The 27,720-nt window shown below is 48.2% G+C and overlaps 13 protein-coding genes across 13 annotated transcripts; 5 read left to right on the forward strand and 8 right to left on the reverse strand.

The window, feature by feature from the left end:
- Positions 1 to 550: 550 nt before the first annotated feature.
- On the forward strand, positions 551 to 1,927 carry leu2A (3-isopropylmalate dehydrogenase LEU2; the record flags this gene model as incomplete). The annotated part of the gene is made up of 8 exons (XM_058510284.1): positions 551 to 601; positions 653 to 673; positions 744 to 809; positions 897 to 953; positions 1,012 to 1,072; positions 1,144 to 1,284; positions 1,359 to 1,637; positions 1,695 to 1,927. 8 exons carry the CDS (start codon positions 551 to 553, stop codon positions 1,925 to 1,927), a joined length of 909 nt encoding a protein of 302 aa, XP_058375820.1.
- Positions 1,928 to 2,133: 206 nt separating this feature from the next.
- N7446_001536 (anaphase promoting complex subunit DOC1) lies at positions 2,134 to 3,515 on the reverse strand (the record flags this gene model as incomplete). Its single annotated transcript, XM_058510285.1, has 2 exons — positions 2,134 to 2,969; positions 3,044 to 3,515. The coding sequence occupies 2 exons, from the start codon at positions 3,513 to 3,515 to the stop codon at positions 2,134 to 2,136; spliced, it is 1,308 nt and encodes a 435-aa protein (XP_058375821.1).
- A 759-nt stretch (positions 3,516 to 4,274) lies between these two features.
- N7446_001537 (uncharacterized protein) lies at positions 4,275 to 4,631 on the reverse strand (the record flags this gene model as incomplete). Its single annotated transcript, XM_058510286.1, has 3 exons — positions 4,275 to 4,320; positions 4,378 to 4,442; positions 4,497 to 4,631. 3 exons carry the CDS (start codon positions 4,629 to 4,631, stop codon positions 4,275 to 4,277), a joined length of 246 nt encoding a protein of 81 aa, XP_058375822.1.
- Positions 4,632 to 5,790: 1,159 nt separating this feature from the next.
- On the forward strand, positions 5,791 to 6,117 carry N7446_001538 (uncharacterized protein; the record flags this gene model as incomplete). The annotated part of the gene is made up of 1 exon (XM_058510287.1): positions 5,791 to 6,117. One exon carries the CDS (start codon positions 5,791 to 5,793, stop codon positions 6,115 to 6,117), a length of 327 nt encoding a protein of 108 aa, XP_058375823.1.
- Positions 6,118 to 6,733: 616 nt separating this feature from the next.
- N7446_001539 (FAD-binding oxidoreductase) lies at positions 6,734 to 8,639 on the forward strand (the record flags this gene model as incomplete). The annotated part of the gene is made up of 5 exons (XM_058510288.1): positions 6,734 to 6,947; positions 7,088 to 7,252; positions 7,307 to 8,391; positions 8,439 to 8,512; positions 8,564 to 8,639. 5 exons carry the CDS (start codon positions 6,734 to 6,736, stop codon positions 8,637 to 8,639), a joined length of 1,614 nt encoding a protein of 537 aa, XP_058375824.1.
- A 686-nt stretch (positions 8,640 to 9,325) lies between these two features.
- Positions 9,326 to 11,259, reverse strand: N7446_001540 (alpha-keto acid decarboxylase family protein; the record flags this gene model as incomplete). Its single annotated transcript, XM_058510289.1, has 3 exons — positions 9,326 to 10,983; positions 11,045 to 11,180; positions 11,245 to 11,259. 3 exons carry the CDS (start codon positions 11,257 to 11,259, stop codon positions 9,326 to 9,328), a joined length of 1,809 nt encoding a protein of 602 aa, XP_058375825.1.
- A 1,128-nt stretch (positions 11,260 to 12,387) lies between these two features.
- On the reverse strand, positions 12,388 to 13,299 carry N7446_001541 (TMEM53 family protein; the record flags this gene model as incomplete). The annotated part of the gene is made up of 1 exon (XM_058510290.1): positions 12,388 to 13,299. One exon carries the CDS (start codon positions 13,297 to 13,299, stop codon positions 12,388 to 12,390), a length of 912 nt encoding a protein of 303 aa, XP_058375826.1.
- A 204-nt stretch (positions 13,300 to 13,503) lies between these two features.
- Positions 13,504 to 15,667, reverse strand: N7446_001542 (sugar porter family MFS transporter; the record flags this gene model as incomplete). Its single annotated transcript, XM_058510291.1, has 10 exons — positions 13,504 to 13,800; positions 13,850 to 13,944; positions 13,997 to 14,169; positions 14,231 to 14,328; positions 14,380 to 14,423; positions 14,471 to 14,725; positions 14,785 to 15,295; positions 15,372 to 15,417; positions 15,477 to 15,552; positions 15,610 to 15,667. 10 exons carry the CDS (start codon positions 15,665 to 15,667, stop codon positions 13,504 to 13,506), a joined length of 1,653 nt encoding a protein of 550 aa, XP_058375827.1.
- Positions 15,668 to 15,970: 303 nt separating this feature from the next.
- N7446_001543 (uncharacterized protein) lies at positions 15,971 to 18,454 on the reverse strand (the record flags this gene model as incomplete). The annotated part of the gene is made up of 8 exons (XM_058510292.1): positions 15,971 to 16,921; positions 16,982 to 17,245; positions 17,305 to 17,741; positions 17,790 to 18,082; positions 18,129 to 18,220; positions 18,274 to 18,288; positions 18,342 to 18,356; positions 18,407 to 18,454. 8 exons carry the CDS (start codon positions 18,452 to 18,454, stop codon positions 15,971 to 15,973), a joined length of 2,115 nt encoding a protein of 704 aa, XP_058375828.1.
- A 1,000-nt stretch (positions 18,455 to 19,454) lies between these two features.
- On the forward strand, positions 19,455 to 20,501 carry N7446_001544 (uncharacterized protein; the record flags this gene model as incomplete). Its single annotated transcript, XM_058510293.1, has 5 exons — positions 19,455 to 19,654; positions 19,709 to 19,785; positions 19,842 to 19,925; positions 19,977 to 20,045; positions 20,101 to 20,501. The coding sequence occupies 5 exons, from the start codon at positions 19,455 to 19,457 to the stop codon at positions 20,499 to 20,501; spliced, it is 831 nt and encodes a 276-aa protein (XP_058375829.1).
- Positions 20,502 to 21,963: 1,462 nt separating this feature from the next.
- Positions 21,964 to 22,926, reverse strand: N7446_001545 (GNAT family N-acetyltransferase; the record flags this gene model as incomplete). The annotated part of the gene is made up of 1 exon (XM_058510294.1): positions 21,964 to 22,926. The coding sequence occupies one exon, from the start codon at positions 22,924 to 22,926 to the stop codon at positions 21,964 to 21,966; it is 963 nt and encodes a 320-aa protein (XP_058375830.1).
- Positions 22,927 to 24,848: 1,922 nt separating this feature from the next.
- On the reverse strand, positions 24,849 to 25,879 carry N7446_001546 (glycoside hydrolase family 43 protein; the record flags this gene model as incomplete). The annotated part of the gene is made up of 2 exons (XM_058510295.1): positions 24,849 to 25,471; positions 25,531 to 25,879. 2 exons carry the CDS (start codon positions 25,877 to 25,879, stop codon positions 24,849 to 24,851), a joined length of 972 nt encoding a protein of 323 aa, XP_058375831.1.
- Positions 25,880 to 26,814: 935 nt separating this feature from the next.
- Positions 26,815 to 27,239, forward strand: N7446_001547 (uncharacterized protein; the record flags this gene model as incomplete). Its single annotated transcript, XM_058510296.1, has 2 exons — positions 26,815 to 26,826; positions 26,904 to 27,239. 2 exons carry the CDS (start codon positions 26,815 to 26,817, stop codon positions 27,237 to 27,239), a joined length of 348 nt encoding a protein of 115 aa, XP_058375832.1.
- Between the last annotated feature and the right edge of the window lie 481 nt (positions 27,240 to 27,720).

Genomic DNA, 27,720 nt, shown 5'->3' on the forward strand with positions numbered 1-27,720 from the left:
TCACGTTTACCCCTTTTCTCGGCTCGAGCTCTTTGCCTGGCTTGTGTTTTTCAATCTTGTTTCTTTTAGTCATTCTTAATGCCATTACAACTCATTTAATGCTTTTACCTGCGCCAAAAGACGCTAGTCACCGTGGACTGAGTTTCATTTTTGGGACGAGGGATCTGACGACAGCCATTGCGTATTAAATACCCTTCAAGCTTAATCTTCCTTGATCCGTGGACTATCTGACTTGTTGATTCAATTGCCTCCTGTTTGAGATATAATCTGACTAGCTGTTATACGTGCATCGAACACGTTCACTGGAATGGCAATCAAACCAAGACCAGGGTTTCAAATATAATGAGTCAGAGAGTTCTATGGAGCTAGCAGAAGCTATGCATTGAAGACATAGATGAAGCTATAGACCGGGAATAAGCGACGCCGCGTTTATGTCATCGGCCGCCGATTTCGGAGATGGCGGGGTCGAATTCACCCGCCCGCCGTTTTTATAACTGCAGCTCCCCTGAACACCAATTGAGTCACTTTCATTTGTATCCTCTGCTTCAATATGTCTGCCTTCAACGTCGTTGTCTTTGGTGGTGACCACTGCGGTCCTGAGGTACGTGGTTGAGAACCCCACCATACGTGTATCTACTGACATTCAGTATAGGTTACTGCCGAAGCTATCAAGGTAAATTTGACAATTGCGATATGCAGGAGCACACAGAACGCAGATGCAGATACTAATTGCATTGGCGTAGATTCTTCGTGTCATTGAAAAAAACCGTGATGTCACCTTCAACCTGCAGGACCACCTCCTCGGCGGTGTAAGTATACATATACCACGGTCCAAAGCTCAACATCTAACAATTGCAGGCCTCAATTGATGCCACCGGCTCCCCCTGACCGACGAGGCCCTCACCGCTGCTAAGAATGCCGACGCCGTTCTCCTTGGTGCCATCGGCGGACCTGTACGTCAACTCACAAACCCAATGGAAAGCAAGAGCAACCACTAACACACACACAAAGAAATGGGGAACTGGCGCCGTCCGCCCGGAGCAAGGAATCCTCAAGCTCCGCAAAGAAATGGGTACATTCGGCAACCTGCGTCCCTGCAATTTCGCCGCCCCATCTCTAGTAGATAGCTCCCCCTCAAGGCAGAAGTATGCCGGGGCGTAGACTTCAACATCATCCGCGAGCTGACCGGCGGCATCTACTTCGGCGAGCGCAAGGAAGATGATGGCAGCGGCTTCGCAATGGACACAGAGCCCTACAGCCGCCACGAGATCGAGCGCATCACCCGTCTCGCCGCCAACCTGGCTCTGCAGCACAACCCCCTCTGCCCGTCTGGTCCCTGGACAAGGCTAACGTCCTAGCTACTTCACGTCTGTGGCGCAAGGTCGTTACTGAGGTTATGGCTAAGGAGTTCCCTCAAGTCTCTATCGGTCACCATCTCATTGACTCCGCTGCTATGCTTATGGTTAAGGATCCGAGGAAGCTGAACGGTATTGTTGTTACTAGTAACCTCTTCGGTGATATCATTAGCGATGAGGCTAGTGTTATTCCTGGTTCGTTGGGTTTGCTGCCTAGTGCTAGTTTGAGTGGTGTTCCTGATGGCAAGGCTCGTGTTAACGGTATCTACGAGCCTATTCACGGTATGTTTTTGTCTTTCTTCTTTTTGGTTTGTTGCGATTTGCTAAATGAATATGCAGGTTCTGCCCCTGATATCGCTGGCAAGGGTATTGTAAACCCCGTTGCTGCTATCCTCTCCGTCGCTATGATGATGCAGTACTCCTTCAACATGTTCGACGAGGCTCGCATCATCGAAAAGGCCGTCAGCAACGTTATCGAGGCTGGTGTTCGCACTGGCGACATCGGCGGCAAGGCCAAGACCGCCGAGGTTGGTGACGCCGTCGCCGCTGAGCTGGAGAAGCTGCTCAAGTAAATATGGAGCAGCGGCTCCAATGTTTCTATATGAGATATGACTAGCATAAAAAAGGCCAAAAATTGAATACCCGTTTAAGATGCAACCTGTTGATTCGCCTGGACTTGCCTAACGATATGACCACTTGCCACTGGGTATCTTGAACCTGAAAGACACGAATAAACTCCAATATGAACCCCGTTTTCGAGTTTCATCTCATAATGCATTCATCGTATCACCGGCTCACCCATCCAATCCGGCTCATCAAGACCAGAAGGCGCAGTCAACCTCTCCGTATCAACACCATCGCTCACCCGCCCACGCAGATCATGAGAAGCACGAAGCGAAGGCCGCCTCAGCCTCACATCAGCAGAAGCAGAAGGCGCTGCAAGGACCCGACGTCGACTATCATCAGCCGCAAAAACCTGGAAGCCCCGAACATGCGTATCCTTCCCGTTCTGATGATTCTCCATAATCCGCATCTGGATGACCATAGCCTTAAGCACATTCCCCGAATAAGGATCATCCTGGTCGTCCTGGCTATCCCCCTCCTCGTCTTCATCTTCGTAAAATGGATCACAGTCTTCATTATGTTCGTGGTCAGGGTCTGTATTGTCACAGTTCCGGTACGTAGTTCGGCGCCGTCGCCGCAAACTCGTCGACCGACGTTTCCTTCTTCCCGCGTCATTCTGTACCCAGCCGCCGTTTCGTCCGCCAACCCCTTCTAATGGTACATCTACCCACCCGCATGGGCCATCGCCTTCCCATGTTGCGAACTCGACTAGATCGTTGCCACCCATCCCGGCGGCGAAGATCATTTTCGTAGGTGTGTAGCTTTCGTCTAGTTCAAAGTCGAGGTATACTCGGATCCGGACAACAGCGACTAATTTGAAGAAATGTAGCGTTAAAGTATGTGGCTGCGGGCCGTCGGATTGCCAATATTGGGATGGGGAGGCGTTGCGGAGGGCTGCAACGCCGCAGCCCGGTTTGGAGGTCGACACTGTCCAGGAAGCTAGAGATGAGATCTCACGCAGGTTCGGCGGTAAAGGGGAAGGGGACTTTTCTGTAGAGAGGCGGGTTAGAACCGGGGAAGCGTGGGACCAGTCGCCAGCTGTAGGATAAGGAGGGTAGTCGTACCTCGATCGTGCATCTCCTCGTCGGGGTCTTCTTCCTCGTCGAAGTGATCCTGGACAACCTCCTCCTCTTCCAGTTCCTCGCCGTCAATGTCGGAGTCATCGTATTGCCCTTCAGTGCCGTCTTCGACCTCGAAGGAATCGTCGTGGTCGAGTGGTTCGTCGTCGCCTATCTGCGCCATCCCCCGCGGGTCGTAGTCCTCGTCGAATTCGTCGTCATCCATTGTCTCTGGTGGAGGTTGTGCCACTCCTGGTCGGCCGAAGATTGTAAAGGGGTTTATTTGGACGGGGTGTCCCGCCTGGGCGAGTGCGTCGGGTGTGATCACATTTGGACCTGTTGATGGTGGGAGTCGGTGGGTTGGGTTTGAGGGTGTGTGTCGCGCTGGCGGGGTGTGGAATTGGGCGCGGAGATTCCCCTGTGCTGGATCCTGGTTGGGGAGATCGCGCGGGTTGGGTTGTCGACGCAGATGAGGCATTGTTGTGGTTGTTCGGGGAGTTTGATGTTTACGCGCAGAAGCTGCATTTCCTGTTGCGGTTAGCGTCTTAGCTATATGGATGGCATGTTGAGTTGTTTCTCTTCTTTGAATTGGATAAATCTAGAATTGTCCTTTGTGCTATGCTAGTATATAATCTAGCACTTGGCTTCTTGGTCAAATAACAGCTTGACTAGGCTGGAGAGTGCAAGTTTAGAGAACAAGGCTAAACTCTGGATCTATACCGACATTGGCGATGGCCATACCCTACTCCAACTTTGGAGTTTATTTTCCTAGATATATGATAATACTGGGTATATTAATGAAAAGCTCTTCATCGTCGTTTTTAATCCTTGTTCTAGAATGATACTGGAGCAAGCGGCAAGTTGCACAGTAAATAGATCCGGATCTAAAATGTATACAAGAATTGTGTACAGGGGGTGTCATCTTTTACAAATTAATTCCTGGTCAAATTTTTCTGAATATTCCATTGAATGCCAGAATGATGGAGCAAGAAGAAGCAAATACCAACAGCCATCAAGGTTATAATGGTTTGTGAATATTATCCGCTCTATCGCTGGATCGCTAGATCAAGTACTAACTAAGCACACGCGACAAGGAGTTATAAAAACCGCAATCAAGTTCAAAGTCTTTGAATAATTTGGTATCCAATATGGCTCGCGTATTCACAGGTTTCCCGATCCATTCCAACGCCGCTCAATCATTCAATCAAGGTGTGTGGTTCGTCGTACAGTGATGCGCTTAGCAGCAGCACTCGCAGCATTCGATGCAGGCGAGACCAGCGCAGCTATAATATCATAATTAGCACCTAGGTTTGTGCACCAGGCCAAGGTGTGATACTTACATTCCACAGCAAATATCACCACCCTCACCTCCGCCGCGCAGTTCCATCTTCATGGACTCGGGGTTCTAGAACAAGATTGTCTGATTAGTTCATGCTTTTGATGCAGAGTGAGGCCTTACCGGCTGCTGAGAGATGACCTGGTTGGCAGTCATCTCCTCGGTGTTGGAGGGCTGGCGCATGGTCATGGTGGCCGCGTCCCAGGTACCCTCCTGGGTGGGCTTAGACTCGTTCGAAGACTTGAACCAACCGAACATTGTGAAGAAATATTGGAAAGATGTTTAGAAAATTAGGGGAAGTTGAGAGTTGTAGAAAACAGTAGAGTTTAGAAAGAGGGGGACGGCACAGATAAAGGTCAGCAAAACGGATCAGCCTCAGCTAATTTCCTTCTCGTTTTCTAATCTAAAAGCCCCTGCCAGTCGTACACTCTAATCGGGGACACCGGACGTGTCTCAGAAACTGATAGGCCACTGGAATTACCACAGGCAGCCGTGTTCTGTGGTGGGGCGGCACGAAAGTGAGGCAAACCTCGCTCCTGTGGCTTCAGCTCTTCTTGATACGGTTCAATACTCTGGGATTAGGGACCTAGAGAGTTTCCGCCACGAAACATGACATCGGTGGCTCAGGTAGATTACTCTCAGGTGTTCAGATGCCGACTGTTAGGGGTAATATCTGCAGTTCCACATCGGAAGTATTAGGAAGTGGACCGCCAAGCTTTGACCAAGCTTTGAACAAACTTGGCACATCGTTTCCCTCTCAGCCCTACTGCTTTTCGACGTCATTGTGTTTTTATATGCTATTATTGAGAATTACCGTGGGTACTTGGAAGTCCTTCATACAATCATAGGCCATAATTCCTTTCACACCCTCTACCTTTATACAATCTAGTTGATGGACCCGAGGCACTCGAAAATGGTCCAAGAAAGAGGTGAAAAAAAGAGAGGCCAAAGTAGGGCAAAAACAATAAATAAAACAGTGTACTCGATTGGAGGCTTCGTTTAGAGACTGCCCAATACTTCATGACACTGCATACATGGCTATGACCCCTGCCTGTTGTGTCGAATACCAAGGCAAATTATTCTCTAACCAGTCTAATACCCGAAACCTGCGAGACGCAAAAAGACAAAACGTCACTACAACCAATACTCATAATGAAACGAACTTCTAATTCTTGCGTATATAAACCATTTCATACAGAGGCTCCCCACGAATTGCCTGCCGGGTTGTGGCCCTTGGGAGTGACTCGCGTTGTGCAGAGCTCGGATCTCTAGTTTAGACTTTGACCAACAACTTGATCTTGAGTGGACTTGTTCTTTCACTGCACTACTTAAGCCTTCTCCATCATCTACATCTAATACCCCACATTTCACATCATTCGCAGTCCTTGCCTTCTTTTTTTACTTATCCTTGACCACAATGAGTACCCCAGTGTATCTCCTCCAGCTTCTCTGCACCAAGGTCACCGTCGACCTGTGGCTGCCACCACCTACTGGCCCTGTTTCCAAGGCTTGGGAAATTACCGAGAAGATTGAAGAGGCTGTCAAGGTGACGAACGAATTCGAAACGGTCAACGGTATGACCATATCATACGCACGTGGGGAGTTTCGCTGTCGCTCCTCCAATAACGAAAAAAAGCTCGCCGTTCTGAGAATTCACAAGCAGGTTTCTTTCGCTGGATCTGATCGTGACGATCCCGAAGATCGAAACCACAAGCTGTTGAACCATATGGATCGCAAGAGTTGATCATTTTAGAGGCCTTACAGCAACGAGATTGCCCTGTTGTTCCCGAGTCACTGGGCTATCAGCTTGCCAAACAGAGCATGTTGGCGAACGTCCTTAAAGGGTGCCCAGTGTATTTGGCGTGGAAGAAGGTTCCTGGAGAGACCTTTATGCACCAAGCCTGGGAAACTCCCCTATCTAAACGAGCTGAGATTCGATCCAAGTTCGAGCTTCACTTTGTGTCGCAGACACCAAGAGCCATGGCCAATGGACCTTGGACCTATGAGGCGGATCCCCCTGATTGGTCAGAAGTTCGGAAAGCGGGCCGCCCAATCCACAAATCTCGTCGGCACGGAAACGGATCTGCGGAAGGACGAACCCACCTTATTATTGCCCGTCGATAAGCAGTCCTATCTCCTCGTCACAGGGGCGCGGCAGGCGGATGCAAATTGACATATCTCTGAGTTGCGCGGTGCTGCTGTCCTCGCTCAGATCGCCATATCAAGGACAAAGCTTTGGTTCGCTTTGAACGCTCCCTGATTAGTGGTGGCAATTTTACAGCTTTCTACCCCGGGCCAATATCTTAGTTCTGTAATTAAGTCTGGACGCAATTGTGTCAAAGACTCCGATGTTTAGCACAATGCTCAAGACTGTACGCATCCAGGGTCTATGGCGACAGAGCCTGAGTCGACACGCGCCGAAACAGAAGCAGCTTAGAGTGCTATCAAGACCCTACTCGAGCAATTCAGCCAAGCCAGCAGGCTCAGTTATCTCCCTCCTGGGGCTCACAGCTGTTCTTTCGATGGCAGCTGGATATGGCTTTGCGACACAGTTCTCTCCGTCGCCTCTGTCGGGTAGTTTAACGTCGGTTCAGTATCCCCGGAAGGCGACCATGATATCAGCAAGTCTACCATACAATCGAATGTCATCTTATAGCATTTGCTGACTGTGGATGGATTACATCAGGCAGCGCATGAGATCTCAAGCATTCTAGGAGAGGATTCAGTAAGCTACGACAACGACGATATTGAGACACACGGCTTTTCAGACTGGGCTTCCACAAACTCGACGGGACGCGCGGTGGCCATCGTCTATCCTAGGTCTACTGAAGATGTGTCCAAGATTGCAACTATCTGTAGCAAGCACGGTGTCCCAATAGGTAAGTATTCCAATGAGGCGTGCGTTGGCGAGGACATAGTCTGACTGATTGAAGTGGCATTTGGAGCTGGATCGTCCATCGAGGGCAGCTTCTCATCACCGCACAGTGGCATAGTCATAGACTTCACGTACATGGACAAGGTCGTTGCCACCCATCCCGATGACATGGACGTGGTCGTGCAGCCTGGAGTCAACTGGGTTGACTTGAACAAAAGCCTAGAAGCCGAGGGCTTGTTTCTCCCGCTAGATCCCTCCCCGACTGCAACCATTGGCGGCATGGTTTCAACTAACTGCAGTGGTACAAATGCCTTCCGCTATGGTACTATGAAAGATTGGGTTCTTAACGTGACTGTCGTCCTTGCTGACGGCCAAGTCATCAAGACAAGGCGACGGCCTCGTAAGACGTCCGCCGGGTACAATTTGACCTCACTTTTTGTCGGAGCAGAGGGCACACTGGGTATCATCACTGAAATTACACTGAAGTTGGCCGTGGTGCCAAAAGAGACTAGTGTCGCCGTCATCTCTTTCCCTACTGTTAAGGACGCAGCGTCTGCTGCGACCAAGGTCATCCGCTCCGGTCTGCAATTGGCCGCATTGGAGCTTATGGATGATGTTCAAATGCAGGTTGTCAACCGGCATGGGAGCGAGTCAGTACGGATGAAGAATCTGGATGAGTCTCCGACACTCTTCCTTAAGTTCTCGGGCCCTACACAGGAGGGTGTCCAAGCAGATATATCTCAGCTCCAGAACCTAATCAAGTCTTGCAACCCGGGAAGGTCCTACTTCGCGAGAAGTAAACAGGAAGAGACAGATCTCTGGGCAGCAAGGAAGGAAGCCCTTTGGACAATGACGTCTATCAAGCCAGAAGGGCATGCGCTTTGGTCAACCGATGTAGCTGTTCCCATTTCTCGCCTAGCAGAGATTATCGAGCTATCTAAAAAAGACGCAGAGAGCTTGGGTGTCTTTGCCAGTATTGTCGGGCATGTTGGAGACGGAAACTTCCACGAGGCGATGATGTACGATCCCAAGAATACAGCCCAGAAGGCTGCAGTGCAGGATGCGGCGTACAAGATGGTAGGACGAGCTCTGGAGATGGACGGCACGGTTTCCGGCGAGCATGCCATTGGGATGGGGAAAATGGTGAGCTCACCCTCTTCTTGTACCGAGACGGAGACTAACGCATTCAGAATTCCCTCGTTGATGAGTTGGGAGGCGACACGATCGAGGTAATGAAGCGGCTGAAACAGGCTTTGGATCCAAAGTAAGCCTCAGTTCTTTTTCTTTAACAGGAGCACAGACTGACTTCTCATAGATGGATTTTGAATCCAGGGAAGGTCTTTGCTCTCCCGGCCGGCTCCAAGGCAGTTGCAGCCAAACCATTAGAGTAGTCGACTTTGTCATCCCACGAAAAGAGTCACGTAGTCACCAAAGCCAAGCAGCGCCCCGGCAATTTCACTATACGTTAGAAGGTTGGAACCCACCTACTTACTGCAGGCATCTGGCGGATCCTCTACTCACCTAGTGGAACAACCGGCACAGTTGGCCCATGTATATAACATCAGTTGTTCCAATAAATCCTTGACCTGGAAACCAATGATCATAGGACACAGACTTTGGGAATCATGTTGCAGATTGCAAGTCCAACTTGATATCCCAGCGTTAAACAAAATTAGCACGTCGTTTCCTCTAAGCCCTATTGCTTTCGACGTCATTGTCTTTATATACAGCTATAGGCTATACGTCCTTCCACAACCCCACCTTATAGAGTCTACATGATAAACCTGAGGCACTCGAAAATAGACAAAAAAGAGGTGAAGAAGAGAGGCCAAAGCAGGACGAAAACAATGCGTAAAACGGTTATTCGCTTCGAGGATTGAGTGTATTGGCTTGTACTTCACTAGTGGCACTGTATACACAATTATGAGCCCTGTTGTTACTACCGTGGGTACAAAGAAGACCTTCATATGGAATACTAGTAGTGATTTTTCTCTAACCTGTCTAATACCCGAAACCCACGTACAAAAAGGCAAACAGTCATTACATACAATCAATAGTTATAAGTAAACGTGTCATGTCACTTCCGTCTTGTGACTGCATCAATCATGCCACGCAGAGACACCGGTGCATCATCCTTCGGCATATGCAACTCCACAAGTCGCAATGGGGCCGGATTCTTCTTATCAAAGTTCTCAGCAGGTCCAAACTGAGGATCGGCAAGAAGCATATCCAACTCGGCCCTGGTCCGAACATCATAGGTACGTACGGTATCAGGTGCGGCTTGGAAGACAGTAGGGAGTAGCTTGTAGTCCCAGGGTTGGATATCGTTATACTCCTGATCTTCGCCGTGGACTATACGTTCAACTGTGTAGCCTTCATTATTGACGACAAACAGGATAATCGGGAGCTTCCGGCGGACCATAGTGCTGACCTCTTGTGCAGTCATCTGGAGGCTACCATCTCCCGTGAGAAGAATAGTGCGTCGGCGAAGGGCGTTGGACTTTTCCTCATCTTCGCGTGCGGCTATAGCAGCTCCTACGGCTGCGCCGACTGCGTATCCAATTGAGCACCAAAGGTATTGCGATAGCAAGACTACTCCTCGTGGGTATCGGGTCCATGTGGTGCCGAAGAGCGAAGTACCAACGTCCGCGGCTATAATATCGTCTTCCTCTAGCCAGGTGCTGATCCGTTGCCAGACCCATTCTTGTGTTAGGGGAGATGACTTGTCGAGAATACCGCCCTGGAAGTCAAGTGCATGATCCCAATAAATGCTTCCCTTGGACAGCGTGGAAGCGGACGAGACTGAATTATCTCTCTCAGAAGTGACGCTGACTTCGCGTGCTGGCGTAGATGCCGAGGAGTTGGACGGTGACATGCGACCATCAAAGGCCTCACTGAGCTTGGTGAGAACGCCACTCATTTTGAGACTAGTAAACTCTTGACCTCGCATCTGCACTGTATCACGTCCGAATTTGATGGTCTCAATATGAGGCATGTCTGTCATAAAGCCCGCTGTATTGAGATCTGTCGGACGTGGTCCAATCACTAAGATCAGATCACTGAGCTGGACTTGCTCGAACACACCAGGTTCCGAGATCCTCTCTGCGTATACACCGCGGTAGTTGATTAGGCTTTCATCCACGATGCCCTTGGCCATCGGCATAATAAAGCAAGGCAGACCCGACTTCTCAACCAATGATCTGGTCGACTTCAGGACTTGTGGTTTGCCGCCCAAACCATCAACAATGATAATCGGGTTCTGGGCTCCCAAGATCTGATCGAGAGCCATATTCACGACATTCTCTTCCACTGCCATGGGATTGGATGCGGGTTCTTCGAGGCCCAGTGGACGCTCAAGCGGAGATGGGTCTACTTCCGCCTGAACGAGATCCATGGGGAATCCAATATAGACAGGCTTGCTGGAGCGGTAGCACTCGGTGATAGTCTCGTCGATGCATTTCGACGCAGTTGACTTGTCTTTCAGGATCACCACGGCGCTTGAGATCTTTTCGCTCATTTTGGCGAATCGCCCAAAATCTCCATCTGCCAGTGTATGATGCAGTAAGTCTCCCTTATCCATGGCTGTTGTCGACGGGTATCCAACGATGTGGATCACAGGTACAAGCTCAGCGCTTGAGCCTGCTATAGCATTGATGGCGGAGAGCTCCCCTACACCTAGGGTAGTTGCGATCGCCGATATTCCTCTTATGCGCGCGTATCCATCGGCTGCATATCCTATTGTAATATATTTGTGAGCTTGGAACCTAACTAAATTGAATGGCATCAATTTACTTACCAGCATTGAGTTCATTGGCGTTCCCAACCCAGCTTAGCCCACATGTATCAACGTAGTCGAGGCATGTCAAATTGAAATCACCGGGGACACCGAAGACCGACTCAATACCGAGTTGGTGAATACGACGAAAGAGATACTAGATATTGAGAACATCCTTGTTAGTGAGAGGCAGTAGTAAATAAGGTTTAACAGATGTATACCTCAGCAAGATGCATGGTGAATCCGGTCAAAGGTCGTTAAGAGACAAATAATCTTTGAAGGTGCGATAAATATAAGTGCATTCCAATGTTAAGGCTCTTCGTAATTCTTCGTCTTTGGCAATCCTACCCGGGTTTTTATATTAATCTCATCACCCACATTTTGTCACTTCGATTCTTATTGCACCGTTGTGGTGGATATATTCTTTTCGCCTCGTAGCCAATCTCATCCTTGTATTAACCTGTCTATCTGCATCATAAGGACACATTTTACCCAACCATGTCTAACGTGTCGTTCAAAAATTACGCGAAGGGGAGCTATGCGCAAGATCGACAAGGTTGTATCACCCTACCACATCCCATCAAAAAGCCACTTAGAGGCTGACGACGCCACAGACTCGATACAGACATTTGTTTGTCAGTTGCCTGTCTCTTATGATCAGTCCAATCCAAATCGGGGTCCATATCTGCGTAAATGACTAGTATCTTGCCACACAGGACTCTAGTGACTTTCACGTTTACTACCTCCCTAGGTAAGTAAGTGCGGTATGACAGGTGCGTGAACTAGCTACTCTGATATGCTGGATGTCTTAGCCAAAGCTGCTTACGTCGTCGTATCTCAGCTATCCGATGTGTCAAGCAGGGTGTTCCCCGTCGATAGCAGCGAATACGATGACAATAAACCGTAGCTTCATGTCATGCGTTTCAACTTCTGCAGGAGGAAATACCAGCATATGGTTGTTCCAGTAAAGATTAAGTACGCAAGCAGTTTCCTTATTTGAACCTGCCGGAGAATCTGAGCATCATACACCTATCATAGCCAATTGCCACATATCTTCAAATATTGACTATGTACCACGACGTATATCACCACATCTATGGGATAGCAGACATAGTGCCGAACAAACGGCGTGGTGAGGTGACCTTTCAGGGGCTTTTCTGGGTGCTTTTTCGGGGGTATTGTCTTCTATGATAATGCCTAGGAAAGAGTTTGCTTGTCATCTTGTCTGGTATATTATAGGCAGCAACCCGCTCGTCAGGTAGTGCCGGCTAAGAAATGATCTCATGGAGACAAGGAGTATCACAATCGGAGCGATCATCTTAACTCCATCGGGAAACCAATGCAGTAGAGCACATACCAAGAGCTCACAAGCGGCTGCGAACAATCTGCTCTGGGTGAGATACACCAGGGTCTGCAACGTCATATCCATCCCAAAACCGCTGCACAGCCAACCAGTACCGCGTAGAATCTTCCATTATCAAACCACAATGCGGCCCATGCTCAAAGAGAACCTGATCGGCATGATAACCCCTGTCCCGGGCCTGATCAATATGTGTTTGCACATCTCTCCACCCAACCATGTTATCCTCTTTTGTGTACATGTACAGCCTCCTTGTCCGTCTCCCAAAAGTAGATGGATCATTGAGTAACTCACGCAAGTCCCGCATAGAGCGCAGTACACCCGAGTTCTGGAGTATCTTAACCACAGCGACCGAGGGATAGAGCATTGTCTTCGTGTAGAGTTGGGATATTGTGTCCTTGCCCATCGACAGTCTTACGGCTCCATATGTCTTCTCGAAGCTGTCGTCACCGGGACAACAGTCGAAGATTACGCCACGAAGACTTGAGAGGAATAATGCGCCTTGGTCGGCACCCTCTTGCATTGCCAGTGCCAGTTGGGCACCCATACTACCGCCGCCATTGGAGAAGAAATGAAGCAAAGTGCCGGGATTGGTCGACTTTTCTAGAATCCGTTGGATCACTTGGCAAGTTGGTTGCAGACGCGCGCGGATCAGGCGGAGCGGCCAGAATGCCGTGTCGTAAATAGTAGTTGTAATGACAAGGATGCTGGCTCCTGGGTACATCTGGCGATATTGAGTGATGTATTTGTTGATCCGCCGCGGGGTTGCTCCGCCATTCCAAGTGCAGAGGATGATTATTGACGGTGACGCTCCGTCAACTGTGACCTGGCCAGCCACACTTTCATGAGGTTCATGTAGATAAATATTCTCGCTCACAAGCTGCAAAGAGTCAAAGTTTGAGTTACTTGAGGCCATGGTGGGCAATGTGTCTGACATGCGGGGGTGTTGTGAGTGTTGATCTGGCGCTAAAGAGCGTTGGGGCCGTGTCAGCCCGTGGGGGGCGTTTATGAGATATTTTGTTAACAAGTTTCGCTTACTTATCTTAGTTAACTACCTGGGTACCTAGTGACTACTTATGTACCTTTGTACCTCGGAGGTGACCCGCGCTTCGTCGGCTATTCACTCCTGTTCTTCCACGATGGCATAGTCTATATCCGCCTCCTTAGCCTTGGCTAAGTCCATTTCTTCTGCAGAGAGAATACCCAGTCTGTGTCGAATTTCCGTAATACGCTGCATATCTGCCTGGCCCTGGTTTCCACCGAATATCTTGTCCATTTCCTCGATCGGCACCCCTTTTGTTTCGGGGACAAAGAACATGACCCACACGAAGAGGATTACGCAAAATGCCAGGAAGAAATAGAAAGTTCCAAATGTGATTGACTGGAGCATCCGCGGCGTAATCAGAGCGACGATGAACTGAGAAAGGTCATTGATATACCACGGCTTAGGTGCTTGCGAAACTTACATTCGTCAACCAATTGGTCGCAATAGCGATACTCACACCCTTGGAACGAACACCAGGAGGAAAAATCTCCGAGGGCATAATCCAGTTGATACAACCTGATCAATCCATAAGCCAGGTACTTAGAAGCCAACCCCGGAAATTGCTTACCGATGCTGTATGAGAAATTGGCGATATAGACCCAAATGAAAATAGCTGCTGCCCATCCGGCACTGACATTTGTTTCCCAACGGTTCCGATACACAGCATATAAAGTGCCAACAATGAGCTGGGAGATAGACATTGCTGCTGCACCTAAGAGCAGGATTTTACGACGTCCCCACCTTGAAGATGAAGCCATGAGTATTGGAGGCATACGTTCACTAATATGATGAGGGCACTCACCTGTCGATAAACAGAACCGTAGGAATGGTACAGAGAAATAGGATGATACCCACAACACCAGTTGCGAGGAGGTTGACCGAGTTTCCACTAAGGCCGATCTAAAAACGGTTGATCAGTATCTCGACAAATCCACCTTTGGGGCAGCGTACGGATTGAAACATTGTCGGAGCGTAATAAATCACGGCATTGATTCCTGTTGTTGTGAGATTTTCGATCGCCACCAGATATTGCAGCACATACCTGTAAACTGCTGGATAAATTGAAGCATGCAAGCGATGAACAGGCGGCGGTTAAGGTGACGCAGCACAAACAGATCCTTATACTCCTGCATGGCTACTTGAAGTTTCCCCTTGCTGTTCGGGTACTTTGTTGCCCTGCTCTCTTGCTCAAATATAGTCGCCGCTTTAATTTCCAACAGCTCCAGGCGAATTCGATAGTCAGATTCTGGGACGCGGCGAAGTCGGCAAAGGACATCCCGTGCCTCTTCTTCACGGTCTTGGTAACCAGTCAGCAATAAACGACAGGTCATATTAGCCTTCGTATCTATAACGTACCGACTTTCATCAGCCAACGTGGGCTATAAGGCAACATGAAAGTGCCACATGCCAGGAGCAGCGAAGGCACACATTGCAAGGCCAAAGGTAAACGCCAAGCAGCCTGTGACTGGCCATCACCTGTCCCGCCAATATATTGTGTCCCGTAGTCAATCCAAAAGGAAACCATAATACCACACGAGATGGCCAATTGTTGTAGTGAAACAAGACTACCACGCAGTTCTGGGGGTGATAGCTCACTCAGGTATAGCGGTATCACCATCGAAAGCATGCCGATTGCCGCGCCCGTAATAAAACGCCCAATGAATATCATAGGTAGGTTCACAGCGCCGGCCTGAATTGCTGAGCCGATCAGAAAGATTATGTTAGCATATAAGATTGACCAGCGTCGAGAGAATCGGTCGGCAATAGGGCCGTTTACAAAGGCACCGAACATGGCACCCAGCGTTAGGACCGAAACCATCCAGCCTTGAAGCCCTGGGTCGCTTGCAAGTTTAGGGAATTCTTTTCCCTAGTGGCGTGATAGAAGCTAGGTTAGACTAGGCAAAGTTGAAGTTTAGAAGATTGAAAACGAAAAAAATCCTCACAAAGCTTGTCGTCACAATAACTCCTGATATGACACCTTGGTCGTAACTATGAAGGGCTTCCATATTAAAACAGAACAAAGTGATCTAAGGACAAGTGCAACTTACCCATAAAGTAAGCCTCCAATGCTAGAAAACAATGCCTGTGAAAGGAGATAAGGACTTTTCACAAGCCCCTTGAGGCCTATTCATTTCAATGAGCTTGGTGTTCAATGGCAGTTGAAACCACAAATTAACTGACCTGATGGACCGTATGAGATATCTAGTCCCCCAATCGAGGGATTATCTTGAGCAACCATATTTGCTTGATGATATGCAGCCCAAGGACAAGCCAGTGATAGAAGGAAGGGGTAGGTAGGAATAGTCACATCGCTTTATACAAGCACGCATACTAAATAAAGTTCAAGGTATTTCAAGGAAATCCGGGGTGCGGGGACAAGTTCCCCAGAGCCACCCCGGGCATTGACAGGCCGACAAATGATCTTAGTCCCGGGGCACTCTTCGCCGATAAATCTCATGTCGTGTCTATCGGCGCACTCTGACCCTATGGCCCGCGGGACCGGATAATCACACACCCAGTACGGTATGTTATTTACATTTGCTCACTGTGTGTAATTTAAATCCTGGCCGCCTGGGTCTGAAGATCTGAGACACCCCTGGTCAGCATTGGATGGAACATAATCAAATGCTTCCCCCTCGCCTGTGCTGGGAAAACCATCGAGGCCTTGAAAAAGGTCTTTATCCCACAAAGTATCCTCGAAAAGCATTTGAAGTGTAGGGTCAACAGCTAGCATCGTGGAAGGAACCTCTACATCGCCGGGGACAGTTTCGTGCTGTACAATTTCTGGTTGACGATTCGCCTGCGATTCTGAGGCCAAAGATGAGTGGTGTTGGGCATGCTGAGGTTGGTCGCTTATTCTTTCAAGAACCTCGAGACACCGCGTTGCAGCCGTATTGGTTCGGCTCAAGGAAGCCAAACAGTCACGAGATCTTGTAATGGAAGAGAACCAAAGCTCTTGACTTACCTCCCCTAAGCCTCTATTAATAGATCCGATAGGACGAAGGTGGTGGATGCTCAGAACAACAGCCGCTTGGAAGAGGTAGTATGTAGCATACCAGCTAATGCCAGTGTGCAGTATCTCCGAGTTGTCACGACAAAAGTTTGAGATATCTTGAATCGTCTCAACTGCCGTGAAGTTGCACATGTTCTGTGCCTCTTCGTGATCAGACGGTGATGTGCACATTCGCTTAGTACCCCACCATAGCAGCAATCGAATGTTTTCTTCTTTCCATAGGACAATCGCTCGTGGGCCACGGAACCATTCTGGAACACTTTGTACCGCGAAGTAAGAGGGGAGTGAGAGTTTCCAGGCTTTAAGTTGGTTGTCGATAGAGCGCGAAATCCTCAGGTCCAAGAGGCTTTGGTTCGAGGAGGAAATTATCTCACTGAAAACAACATTCCCAATTGATGCCATGCGAGATTGGGCAATAATCGCAGAGTAGGAAGTAGGGTATTCAGTTGCATCAGGAATAGCCGCCTCCAACGTGCACGTCTATATAGGGATCTCAGAACTAGTGAAATAGTGACTGCAAAAACAACGTCTTACACTTACCGAGTCGTCTACGTTTCGTGGAAGCTTAGTCTCAATGAAAGAATCAGATACCATGATAGGCCTTCCCGTAGTGAAGCTGAAGCCACTATCAAAGGAATAAGCAATCCACCATATAACTCGTCGGCGTTGATTGGAAAAGGGCTCGGAGCTTGTCATTCCCCCAGGCGGTTCTCGGTGAAGTCCCAGACCGAGTGCCATTCGATATGCGATACCGATGAAGTTATATCCTGTGTTTGGCCTATCCCTCTTTTGTAGGTAGTTGCCCTATCTTTAAATCAGCAAATATAATCGATATGATAGTCGGGCATCATCTGCTAACAGACCATTAATAAGAATGCTTGAACAGTAAGGAGATTTCCGGACTCCAGCATCCGCATTGACATGCGTGAACGTGCAGCAGTATAATATCTTGACTGCTCGGCCTCAGAATCCTCAGTCAATGTCCAGTGACCAATCGCCAACACAAGAAAGAATATCGAATGCCAGCTTGACCGAGGATGAATATGGTGCCGATTTTGGTATTCCTCTCTAAAGGTTTTCTCGTGTATAATAGGGTAAGATGGATTGTACCACATAAAATATGCGTCAATCAGACCATTCATTGTGGTAGTATCCGCGAGATTTATAGGCATTGTCGGGCTACCAGTATGATTGGTGTCTGCAGGTGAGGACTGCCCCTGTTGGCTCGCTCGCGACCTGAGGCTCTTCACGGGCAGAAGATCTGAGATAGTCCTCAAGATGTTAGAGCCCGAGCTATTTCCTGGTCCCTAGTTAGTGTTGGTTCTGACCGACCACCATGTGGACCTACCAAGGTAGCCAGATTCAGCCCTTCTACTTGGCAACGTTGCCATTCCATCCAGCGGAACATCTTGCGTCTGTGATGGAGAAATTAATGAGCTCTCATTCCACTCAGTTTGATCGGATAAAGTACTGTTTTCCAGGCCAGGATTCAGACTTCGAGAACTTTCAGCAGATACTTGAAAATCCTGATCAGGGTTCCGTAGTATTGTTTCCAGCAGAGACTCTATGTCAACATCAGGGTCCAGCCGCTGTATCAAAGATACTAACCCTGCACATCGAAGTTCAATAGCGTCCAGGTTCCTACATGGTGTCAGTGATGAGTTGATCATAGTAATATGTAACATACTTTCTCGTTAGTGGAGTCCGGGATGGGGGTGGCCCGAAAATACAGCGCTTATTTGCTCGAGTACAGTAAGAGCAAGGTGATATTCCAGAGCACTTGTTTTGGTCAACATAGGGGAAACAGTATAAGGGGCCAAGTTTCACAATACTTTGCTTTTGCGTTTCTGCTCATTCCGGTCACTAGTTGATCATATAAGAAGTATGTCGTGATACTCACCCGGCATTCGGTGCACTGTCCTTCGTCAGTTAAATTGAAGTAATTAAATTAACCAAAATAAATACCGCTCGAAGATCGTGAGACCCGGACGCTGCAGGCTTAGACTTGGGCATAGCGGAGGATTCCGGCGACCAGTGTACGATCAGTCATACCAAAAAATAGTCAATATGATGGCGCGTAAAGTTCGAACACGTAATTCTTTCGCAACAGTACAATCTGTGAGTGAGTGGACGTTACAGGTTCCATGAATGATTGCATCGGTCTACTGTCGTCCGATCACGGGATATTTGATATTCCGAACTATGGCGCGGGGAAGCCAGGCAGTGATCATCTCTTGAAAGCACTGCAAATTTGTTTCTATCATGGAATGCTATTCTGTGCTATACAGAGGACCCTTTCGGTGCTAATATTCTCTCAGAGAAATGGCATTGTTGGGTGTTGTTCAGGATTGCGATATATATCGTGCATCTTGTTATTATTATAGTCCAATCTACCTTGATACGAATACCACCAGCTCCAGCTGACTACGCTATTCTCTAAACCGAGGGGATCGACCGCACTGAACACCTTTTCGCCAAGATCTCCCCTTTAAACGCTGATTTGTCAGGGTTTTGACCCATCTATCTCGGGGCACAGGGAACCGACGAAGTTCCCCTCATCTTAAGACAGGCAGAATGCCTCCGAAATGGCATTTTCCAATAATTAACGAGATCATTTTTGACTTCTAAGCTGATAAAGTAGATAAATGAAATAAAAGAGTACATTACACGGCACATTTCTTGCTCGAGAATCCCCGCATTATGCCCCCAGATTCCCAATACAACGTCTGAGTCGGGTGTATGCAATACTTTCTTACTTTTACTTGTGTTGAACTTCGTAGTTAAGCAATCCGTGATAAAAGACTAAAGGTTCCGTATTAAAGACGAGTCTAAAAGTATAATATCATAAGACTCTGACATGTCTCCATACAGCACATCTCGGCCAACACTGCACCGATAGTGGGTCAGTCCGGTTATGTCGCTTCCAAGTTGGCGGCATTATAAAGAAGATCAGGCCCCCAATGTGGCTACCTTCCTCAGAACATGTTCATAGCACCAATATAACTCCACCAAGATGTCTATGACCTTCGAAGATTGTGCGAGAGTCCGGCCCGGCTTCCCCCGGCCGTTCCCCGACACGCCATCAAATGTTATGGAGCAGTTTCAAATGAAGGGGAAGGTGGTTGCCGTCACTGGCGCTGCCGATGGACTTGGTCATGCGATTTCGCAGGCTATGGCTGAAGCAGGTGCCCATGTTGCCCTGTGGTATAATTCGTAGGTTATGCCTGATCCGATGGTGTCTAATTTGAAGTTGCTGACCATCCCCAGAAATAACGTCGCCATTGAGAAGGCCCAGGAATTAGAAAAACAGCATGGTATCAAGGCTTCTGCATATAAGGTTGATGGTGAGCAGTTCCAGTGCCTCAAACCACAAGGGATCATAGGTTTAACCTCTATGAAGTTTCGGACTCTACTCAAGTCTCGGAAACAATTGCCAAAGTTGTGAAGGACTTTGGCAAGATGGATGTATTCGTTGCTAATGCTGGTAGGTGCAATCTGAAATGTTCAACTGGATAATCAGCTGATTTTCAAAAAGGCATGGCGATTTCAAAGCCCATTTTGGAACAAAACCTGGATGAATACCGGAAGCAGATGTCTGTGAATGGTAGGGGAATGTTCCCTATATTGATAAATCACCGCTTTACTAACCCCCTTTATAGTCGATGGAATCGTTTATTGTGCGAAATATGCAGGCGAGGTGTTCGCACGCCAGGGCTATGGCAATCTGATCATCACCTCGAGCATGAGTGCGCACATTGTGAACGCCCCAACTGATCAGCCCGTCTATAATGCAACCAAGGCATATGTAACCCACTTTGGAAAGTCACTAGCCCGTGAATGGCGGGAGTTTGCACGTGTCAACATTGTCTCGCCAGGCTTCTTCGATACCAAGATGGGTGCGAGCCCCCAAACCGTCCACGAGGCGTACCGTATGTCGTCGCTTGGAAGACAGGGTCATGTAAAAGAGATCAAGGGATTATATTTGTACCTGGCCAGTGATGCTTCCACTTACATGACTGGAAGTGATGTGATAATTGACGGAGGATATGTCTTGCCATAAATGGAGACCCTATGAAGCACCTGTCCGAGCAATGTTTCTAACTAAAGTAGAGAGACAAGTTGCGAGTCAAATAAATTAAGAGCTATTACTATTTAGACAGAGAAGTCAATATCTTTCCATCTTGCTAGTTAGCTAACTAGATGCTCGACGTTTGCCGAAGGATAAGGAGAGCCTGTCAAATAACCACGCACATGTGCATTCCAACCTCCAACTCCTTGCTGTAAAGCGTACGTCAAGCCTGCACGCATTGCATTGCTTCTTGTCACATAATAGGCCCCAGTCCGTCGATCAAACTTCTCAACTCAACTTTCCGTCGACAGACCTCCAAACCACATATGTGAGCCATACAGAAAATAGAATATTTGCTATTTATAAACACACCCCTTTGCAGACCGACTTTCACTGATGATTTTCATTGGTGGCGGTCTCCACTACACGTAGACAATTATTTGCACCTTAATCCACACGATCGCGCCAACTGTAGATCAAGGACCCTGAGTTTGATCTTCATACGCCACACCCGTCACGGAACGTGATGATGAATCCAAGCTCTTGGCATTTTCCACCGGACGAACTATCGATCCACGCTCGGGTTAACGGTCCGCCGTCCGGGAGATCCTTGATCGACATCATCCCGCGAGACCCAGGCGCTAGAAACGCACAAGGGGGTTTCTAGCCCAACTTTCCTAGACCCTGAATATGGTCTTTCACATAAAAAGGAGCCAGGACTTGCGTACTCTATTACGACAAGCACGCAATATGTCGCATCTGAGGTAAATGTTCCACACTTGTGTACACCCCTGAATATCATCTCAGCCAAGGCCAGGGTGTTTGAATAGTATGCATGTAACGTATATGTATACTATAGCCCGTAGGTACGTGTTCCCCTCAACTGAAGCTTTGAGAGAAGAAATACGGAGCCGTTGTTTGGCATATCCTGCCAATACATTAAACTTGTTGACACCGACAATTGAATGATCTACGACGTAGACCCACATCTGCTATCCCTTGTTGAACAATATGAAACAACTAGTTTCGCATAAGCAATAACAGCATCTGCGCATAATTCCCCTGATCCATTAAACCGGGTTTCTCGGCTATATGTATGAAAAGTCGGTTTTATGTACTTGGATTTCGGGATTTCTAAGACAGCGGCTACAGTATGTCAAATTGAGAAAGTGGAAATAAAAATAAAATTGCATCAATTGAGTGTATAAGAGCCATCAGCCTCATTGTAGGTTCTAAACAAATATCCAACTCCAAGTATATACAAACCAACCCTGAGAAAGAAAACGAACGCCAGGGTTTTTCTTCTAGACCAAAATATGAAACGCCTGAAAATGAAGATCGAGGTACCAAATCCCTTTCTGGAGAATGGACCCCTGAATTATGTGTACAAGATGCAAATTCGAATAAGAGAGCAAGTGGGGATCAGATGCAAATCACCGCGACCAAGGGCCCCTTAGTTGGTTTTCTTGGTCAGGATGGGCTTAGTGAACGCGAGTCCGAATCCTTCCTTCTCGGCGTTGCGACCTGTTCCAATACCGGGGCGGGCGTGGATAGTGGCGAAATCGTAGCCTAGGCGCTTTGCGTCGATGAGACGAGCCCGGATCAGTGCTTGCTGGACACCACGACCGCGGAAGTTTGGCGTTGTGCTGTCGATATAGAGATGTGCGACACGTCCATACTTGGTCTCCATCAATGCCATCGCTCCACAACCAGCAATTTGACCATCAATCTTGCCGAAGTAAAGGTTTGTGTCGGATCTCAATGCTGCTGTTTCGGCTAAGCTGCGAAGAACTTCATCTGATCGGCCGTCATCCTTGAACCCAGCGACTGAGGCGTGGATGAAGGCTCCCATGCCTGCCTCGTTGGCGGGAGCACGGCAGACAAGCATGTTGGATCCAAAGGGAAGTTCGGCAGGTGCGTCCATGTTTGGATCAAAGTCCACGTGGATTTCATGTAGAGAACGAGCGTAGATGTTGAGGAAGCCGTCGACCACGTAGTTGCGCATGGCAAGTGCTTGGAGCACACTCTGGTCGGCATATGGGCAGAGCAGGATGGTTGGTGTGAGGCTTGCTTCTTCGTGCAAGGCTTCAATGTTGGAGAGATCATCCTCGGTGACCATGCCCTTCATGCCTAGGCCAAGAGTGCGATTTAGTTGTTTGCCGAGCTGAGGAGTTGTGAGAGCAGACACGCCACCGCCAGCAACGGGGTGCAGTCTGATGTTTTCTTTGGGGAATAACTGCATGCCAATCTCAACCTGTCGTGAGAGATGGAGGATGTGGGCTTCTTCAATTTGGTGGACAGTATCGAGCTTGTTGAACAGCCGAGTTGACATGGCTGATGGTGTAGGAGCAGGTGCTGTTTGCTTGCGGTGCTCTGAGCAGAGGTTGGGAGTTGTGGTAGAGTGTGCGACCAACATGATGGTATGGTCTTCTAAAGACGCCGGATTGAAAATAGTGTAGACAAAGATGTTTCAAAGATGATGTGTCTGTGTGTTTGGAAAGAATAGTTCTTGATCTGATCTCCCAAACACTCGGAGACAAGCTGCTTTATGAACCTCAGTTGTGCTCTTCAACGTATCCCATGCATGAGCCGTCTCCTAACCTCCTGCATTCTTGGCGAGGACACATGGATGATTGCGTACGTGGTCAACTACAATGGCATCCAGATCCTCTGGGGAAGAGCAGATCCCGAATATCTCCTGGGCCGCGCGGGTGGGGCCAAGCCCCCAGGAGCGTATAGTTTCCTACTATGAGATGTTTCAAATCAAATGCCAATCAAGGACGGTGACGAGTACGCGTGCGAAGCCATTGACGCCGATCAGCCGCTGAAATGATCGACCCGTCAGACCCTTGTGACTAATACTGGCCTCTGAGCTTCGATCGTCATGCATCAAATCGTTGGTCAGACTCGGAACTCAATCATTCCGCCACAGCGCAATCATTGGAGCTTTTCCTGTTTCCGCTATTTTAATTCTTGGCCGATGATGCCTGAAGATGATCAAATTGCATCAGGAGAAGCCTTAGCATGCAAGGAACGCGATCTATCATGAATGCAAGTTATCTCGCAGCTGAAGTGGACCCAGCCTATAGTACCTTGATGATCTGCTGTGGAAACCCTCCAGTTGGTCAATAATTTGAAACAGCAGGTTAGATCTCCACTCCCAAAATGGTATAAATCCAGGGGATAAAAAAAAGCTTTACAAAAACAAAGTAGAAGACTAACAAACCATGAAGCTAGGAAGGTTGGGGCGAAGCAAGCTTGGCAGGACGTCACTTAGGATCCAGCGGAAGATCGTTCCCCCCTGCCCATTCCGCCCTATGCCAAGACGGGCACGCGTCATGAAAATTCCTATGTTTTCCATTCCCTCTACCTCATCAGGTATGTTCGAGTTAAGTAAACCATTTAAAAGTCTACAGGGACGAGATAAGAGAGCGCCAAAAAATGCGGGCGGAACGGACCTTAAGCCTTGCAATTGTCCGAGTCTTCGTAATAGCAATCACAATTCGACTATTGAAAAGAAAATGCTCCCTTGTTAGAGTACTATCGAGATATTGAAATTCAGTAATCCACCTCAAAACGGAGGAGGTGTTGAGTTTGGCTCATGACTTTGAGAAGCACGCAAAAGCAGAGTGAAAATGCTCATATGCTCCTCGATCCAAGTAAAATCTAAGCTCGCGGCATGAAACTCACTACAAACTTTATCAAATGGTTGAAGTCAAATCATGAGAAATAATGAGTCTGCATCTCGGTAATATTAACTAGTATTTATCTCCTTTTATTGTTCACATATTGCAATATATATATCCACTTGTGTCCATCGTCCCATCTACGCTATCGAAAGTAACAAATACTAGCAGCAGTTTTCTCACTATTGTAGTGGTGGAACCCGTGACTGTAGCGTATTATTGGCCTAAGGTGTCGCAAATGCCCTAGGAAGCTTGCATGCAGTCTTCTCCTTCTAGGGATAGCATCCATCCATCATCAATATGACTAAAGTTTTTCCACCAGATTCTTCATTCATGATATATTTTCAAGATCAGTACTTCAGTCGCTTCCTGAGACTACTTCCTACGCCTACGGTGGGCATAGGAGTGGTTGGTTGTCTTCTCTCCATTGATATCGACCCGTCTGCTATATCAGACTGCCATCGAGCCATCCCCATTTCACTATATATATTCACCACTATGAGACACCGGCAGCCTTACTTCGCTTGGGATTGGTTCTGCTCACACCACGCACTGCTTACTGTTCGATGACCTTCTATTACCAAATCAGGGAGCATCAGATGATGGACACAATGACAACGGCACTCCGCGCAATTGTTCGACCTCTCTATTTTCAACTTGGCTCACTATAAGCATGTCCCCACGCCACCGGAGTTCCAAAGTTCGGACTACCGTCACTGTGCGTCCCCAATAGTTGGATCATAGTGTACCGACTATCGTCGCAGGCGCCAGTGCTAGTGGTGGTAGCATGATATGCAATCCAAGTCTGCGAGCCGTCCGGACTTGTGAAGAACGAATTGTGGCCAGTTCCATAGTTCCCATTGGCCGAGGAGAAGACACATTTACTACTCTTGGTCCAAGCACTCGCTGAAGTGGGGGCTGTGCTGCCGTCCCATTCCAAGGTACCCAGGCAGTAGTTGGCAGTCCAGCAGTAGGATGCCGAGTAGGTGATATATGTCTTACCGCCGAAGTAAAGCGCAACAGGTCCTTCGTTGACGGGCGTGCCGTTCTTCTCCCATGGTTGATCAGGTTGTGAGATCACATATATGCTGCCGGTCAAAGAGACATAGTCCGATCCTAGCTTTTGAAGGCAAATTGATTGGTAGGTCACGCCGTGGAAACAGGAGAACATCAAGTAGTTCCCGTAGTCATTGAATCGAAGGACTGAGGCATCGATGGACCATTCATTTGTCAATTGTCCGCTGTAGGTATAGGTATCCCAGGGGGTAGCACCGCCTGTCCACTGTTAGAAACGTTGCATTTGAATTGGAATGAAATTGATAAGAGGAAAGTACCCGTGAGAACATGGAGCCGCTGCCCATCGAGATCTGTACTCTCGCCCGCAGTGTAGTAGATGTACCATTTGCCGCCAAGGTAGTGAACCTCGGGAGCCCACACGTTGCAGCAGTGTGATGTAGCCGTCGTGGTATACACCACTTTCTTAGTTGCCGTTTCAAGCCCCGCCACAGTTGTCGAACGCGCAATTTCAACGTCGCTCCACGTGGTAGTGAGAAGATAGTAATATCCACCAGTATAGACAACAAACGGGTCACTTCCACCCGGGTTTCGGATCGGGTTGGTCCATGCTATAGCCTGACTGCAGAACGCAAGTAAACCGAAGAAGGAACAAATGTTGAAAATCATCCTGGAGTTCCTTCAGGAAAGTCAACCCTGGAATTGCTTTTTACATGGCCCAATGGGGTTCGATTCGATATATAGTCCTACCAAGGCGGAGAAATTAAAGTGGTTTCAGCCCCTAGGTGCCCCGGCGGGGGCTTTACTCGGTACGTTTCTTGGAGCTGCCGCTTTTGCGAGAACACCAAAAGACACAATCACTGTGTAATTCCCAGTACAGATACTCAGCTCGGTAATTGTTATAATGCCCGATCCATTTCTGATTCACCGCTTCGGCACGAACCCAAACGGTTCACCACGATCCTTCTAAGCATTACATAATCGAGAAGTAACAGGCAACCATAAGCGATACTTTCTATTGACACCAGTTTCCTAAATTGGTCCGCCTGAGTCTTACTACTGATATGTTCGTGGACCGCCGTTTCAAGAAGATGGATGATTTCTGAAAGTAGTTCACTAACTGCACCATAGTGCCTGGATAAAGCATCAGTTAATAACCAATAACAAGCGACACTACTGAAGCCTGTCGCAAGGTAGGTGACTGCTACCGTACTGTGGTGGAATATATGGAGCCATAGGCCTCGCAGGGCAGTGAGCAAAATGTAACAGTTCGTCCCCACAACGCCATACGCTGACAGGAGACCAAACCACTAACCGTAAGAAGCTACAAACCTTGTCGATCTGCAGTAGCAAACACTTCCATGGCCTTGAAGTGGAAACATCGCAGCATTGAACATACGATAGTCGTCAGCTCCCCATGATCTAGAGCTATTGCACCTCAGCTGAGAATCGAACAGTTTCCTAACGAGGTCAAGCTTTGTTAGCTAGTGTTTCTTATCGAATCTAGTGCAGGAAGTAGGAAGGTCAGGATGGACATATAAAGAGTTAACTATTCCCCTCCGTTTTAAAGGGAATATAGAATAACAGTTTTACTTCCCTTCAAGATGATGACCAAGGTATGCACTGAACAATATCAAAACGATAAGAGCCACACAACTACAATAGAAACATTGAAATCTAACATAACAAGTAGGCAATGACTCTCATCTCCGCCCTCACATTGGCAGGAGTCGCAAGCCCCATAATCGGTTACGCAGGCTACTTCTACGCCGACTGCGCCATCCCAAGCATCGACTCCGCCAACGCCTACGCCGGATCCTGCATCAACGTTGAGAACTTCCCGATCAAATCATTCACTGCCTACGTTGAGTCCGGCTCCTGCGGCGACGGTACCTCTGCCGTGTTGAACACCTACACTGCCGCTGGCTGCAATGAGTCTACCCTCTTTGAGACTTTCAGTGTGGATAGTAAGAAGCAGTGCTTTGAGGCTGATGTCACTCTTGTTAGCTTGAAGACTGAGTGTATCTAAAGAACGAAACTATGCTACATGGGTGAGCCGGGTTGAATTATGTAGGAGCCTAAAACAATACAATGCATTTATTGAATAAAATTTCCACTTGAATAAACGTAGATCACTCAGCCGCTAAATCCAATTTGGACTTAAGCGACCACCGGCATGGACCGCGGCAACCCGACTCGCTTAGAGGCGTGCTCAACTCTACAAGTAAGCAAAAAGCGGCAAGAGCCTAGCCTCCAAAATGGACAAGGATATCATACACATGTAGGACAATTCGTGGATATTTTGTCAAACTATTTGCCAATAGTTCCTGTATCGTCTACCATTATGACGATGCCGGGCTACGCCCCCGCACATCCAAGAATGTGGCGCTGACATGCAGCAGCCCGCCGGAATGTTACGACTTCTGGCCATGCAAAGCAAGCCTGTAACCGCGTTGATCGGCTTTGATTGGTGCGAGCCGTTCTTCACTGTCCCAGGTTCTCTGGGCGTC

Source organism: Penicillium canescens (genome assembly GCF_028828765.1).
Source record: "Penicillium canescens strain IBT 15451 chromosome Unknown utg000002l_segment0_segment0, whole genome shotgun sequence".
Lineage (NCBI taxonomy): Eukaryota > Fungi > Ascomycota > Eurotiomycetes > Eurotiales > Aspergillaceae > Penicillium > Penicillium canescens.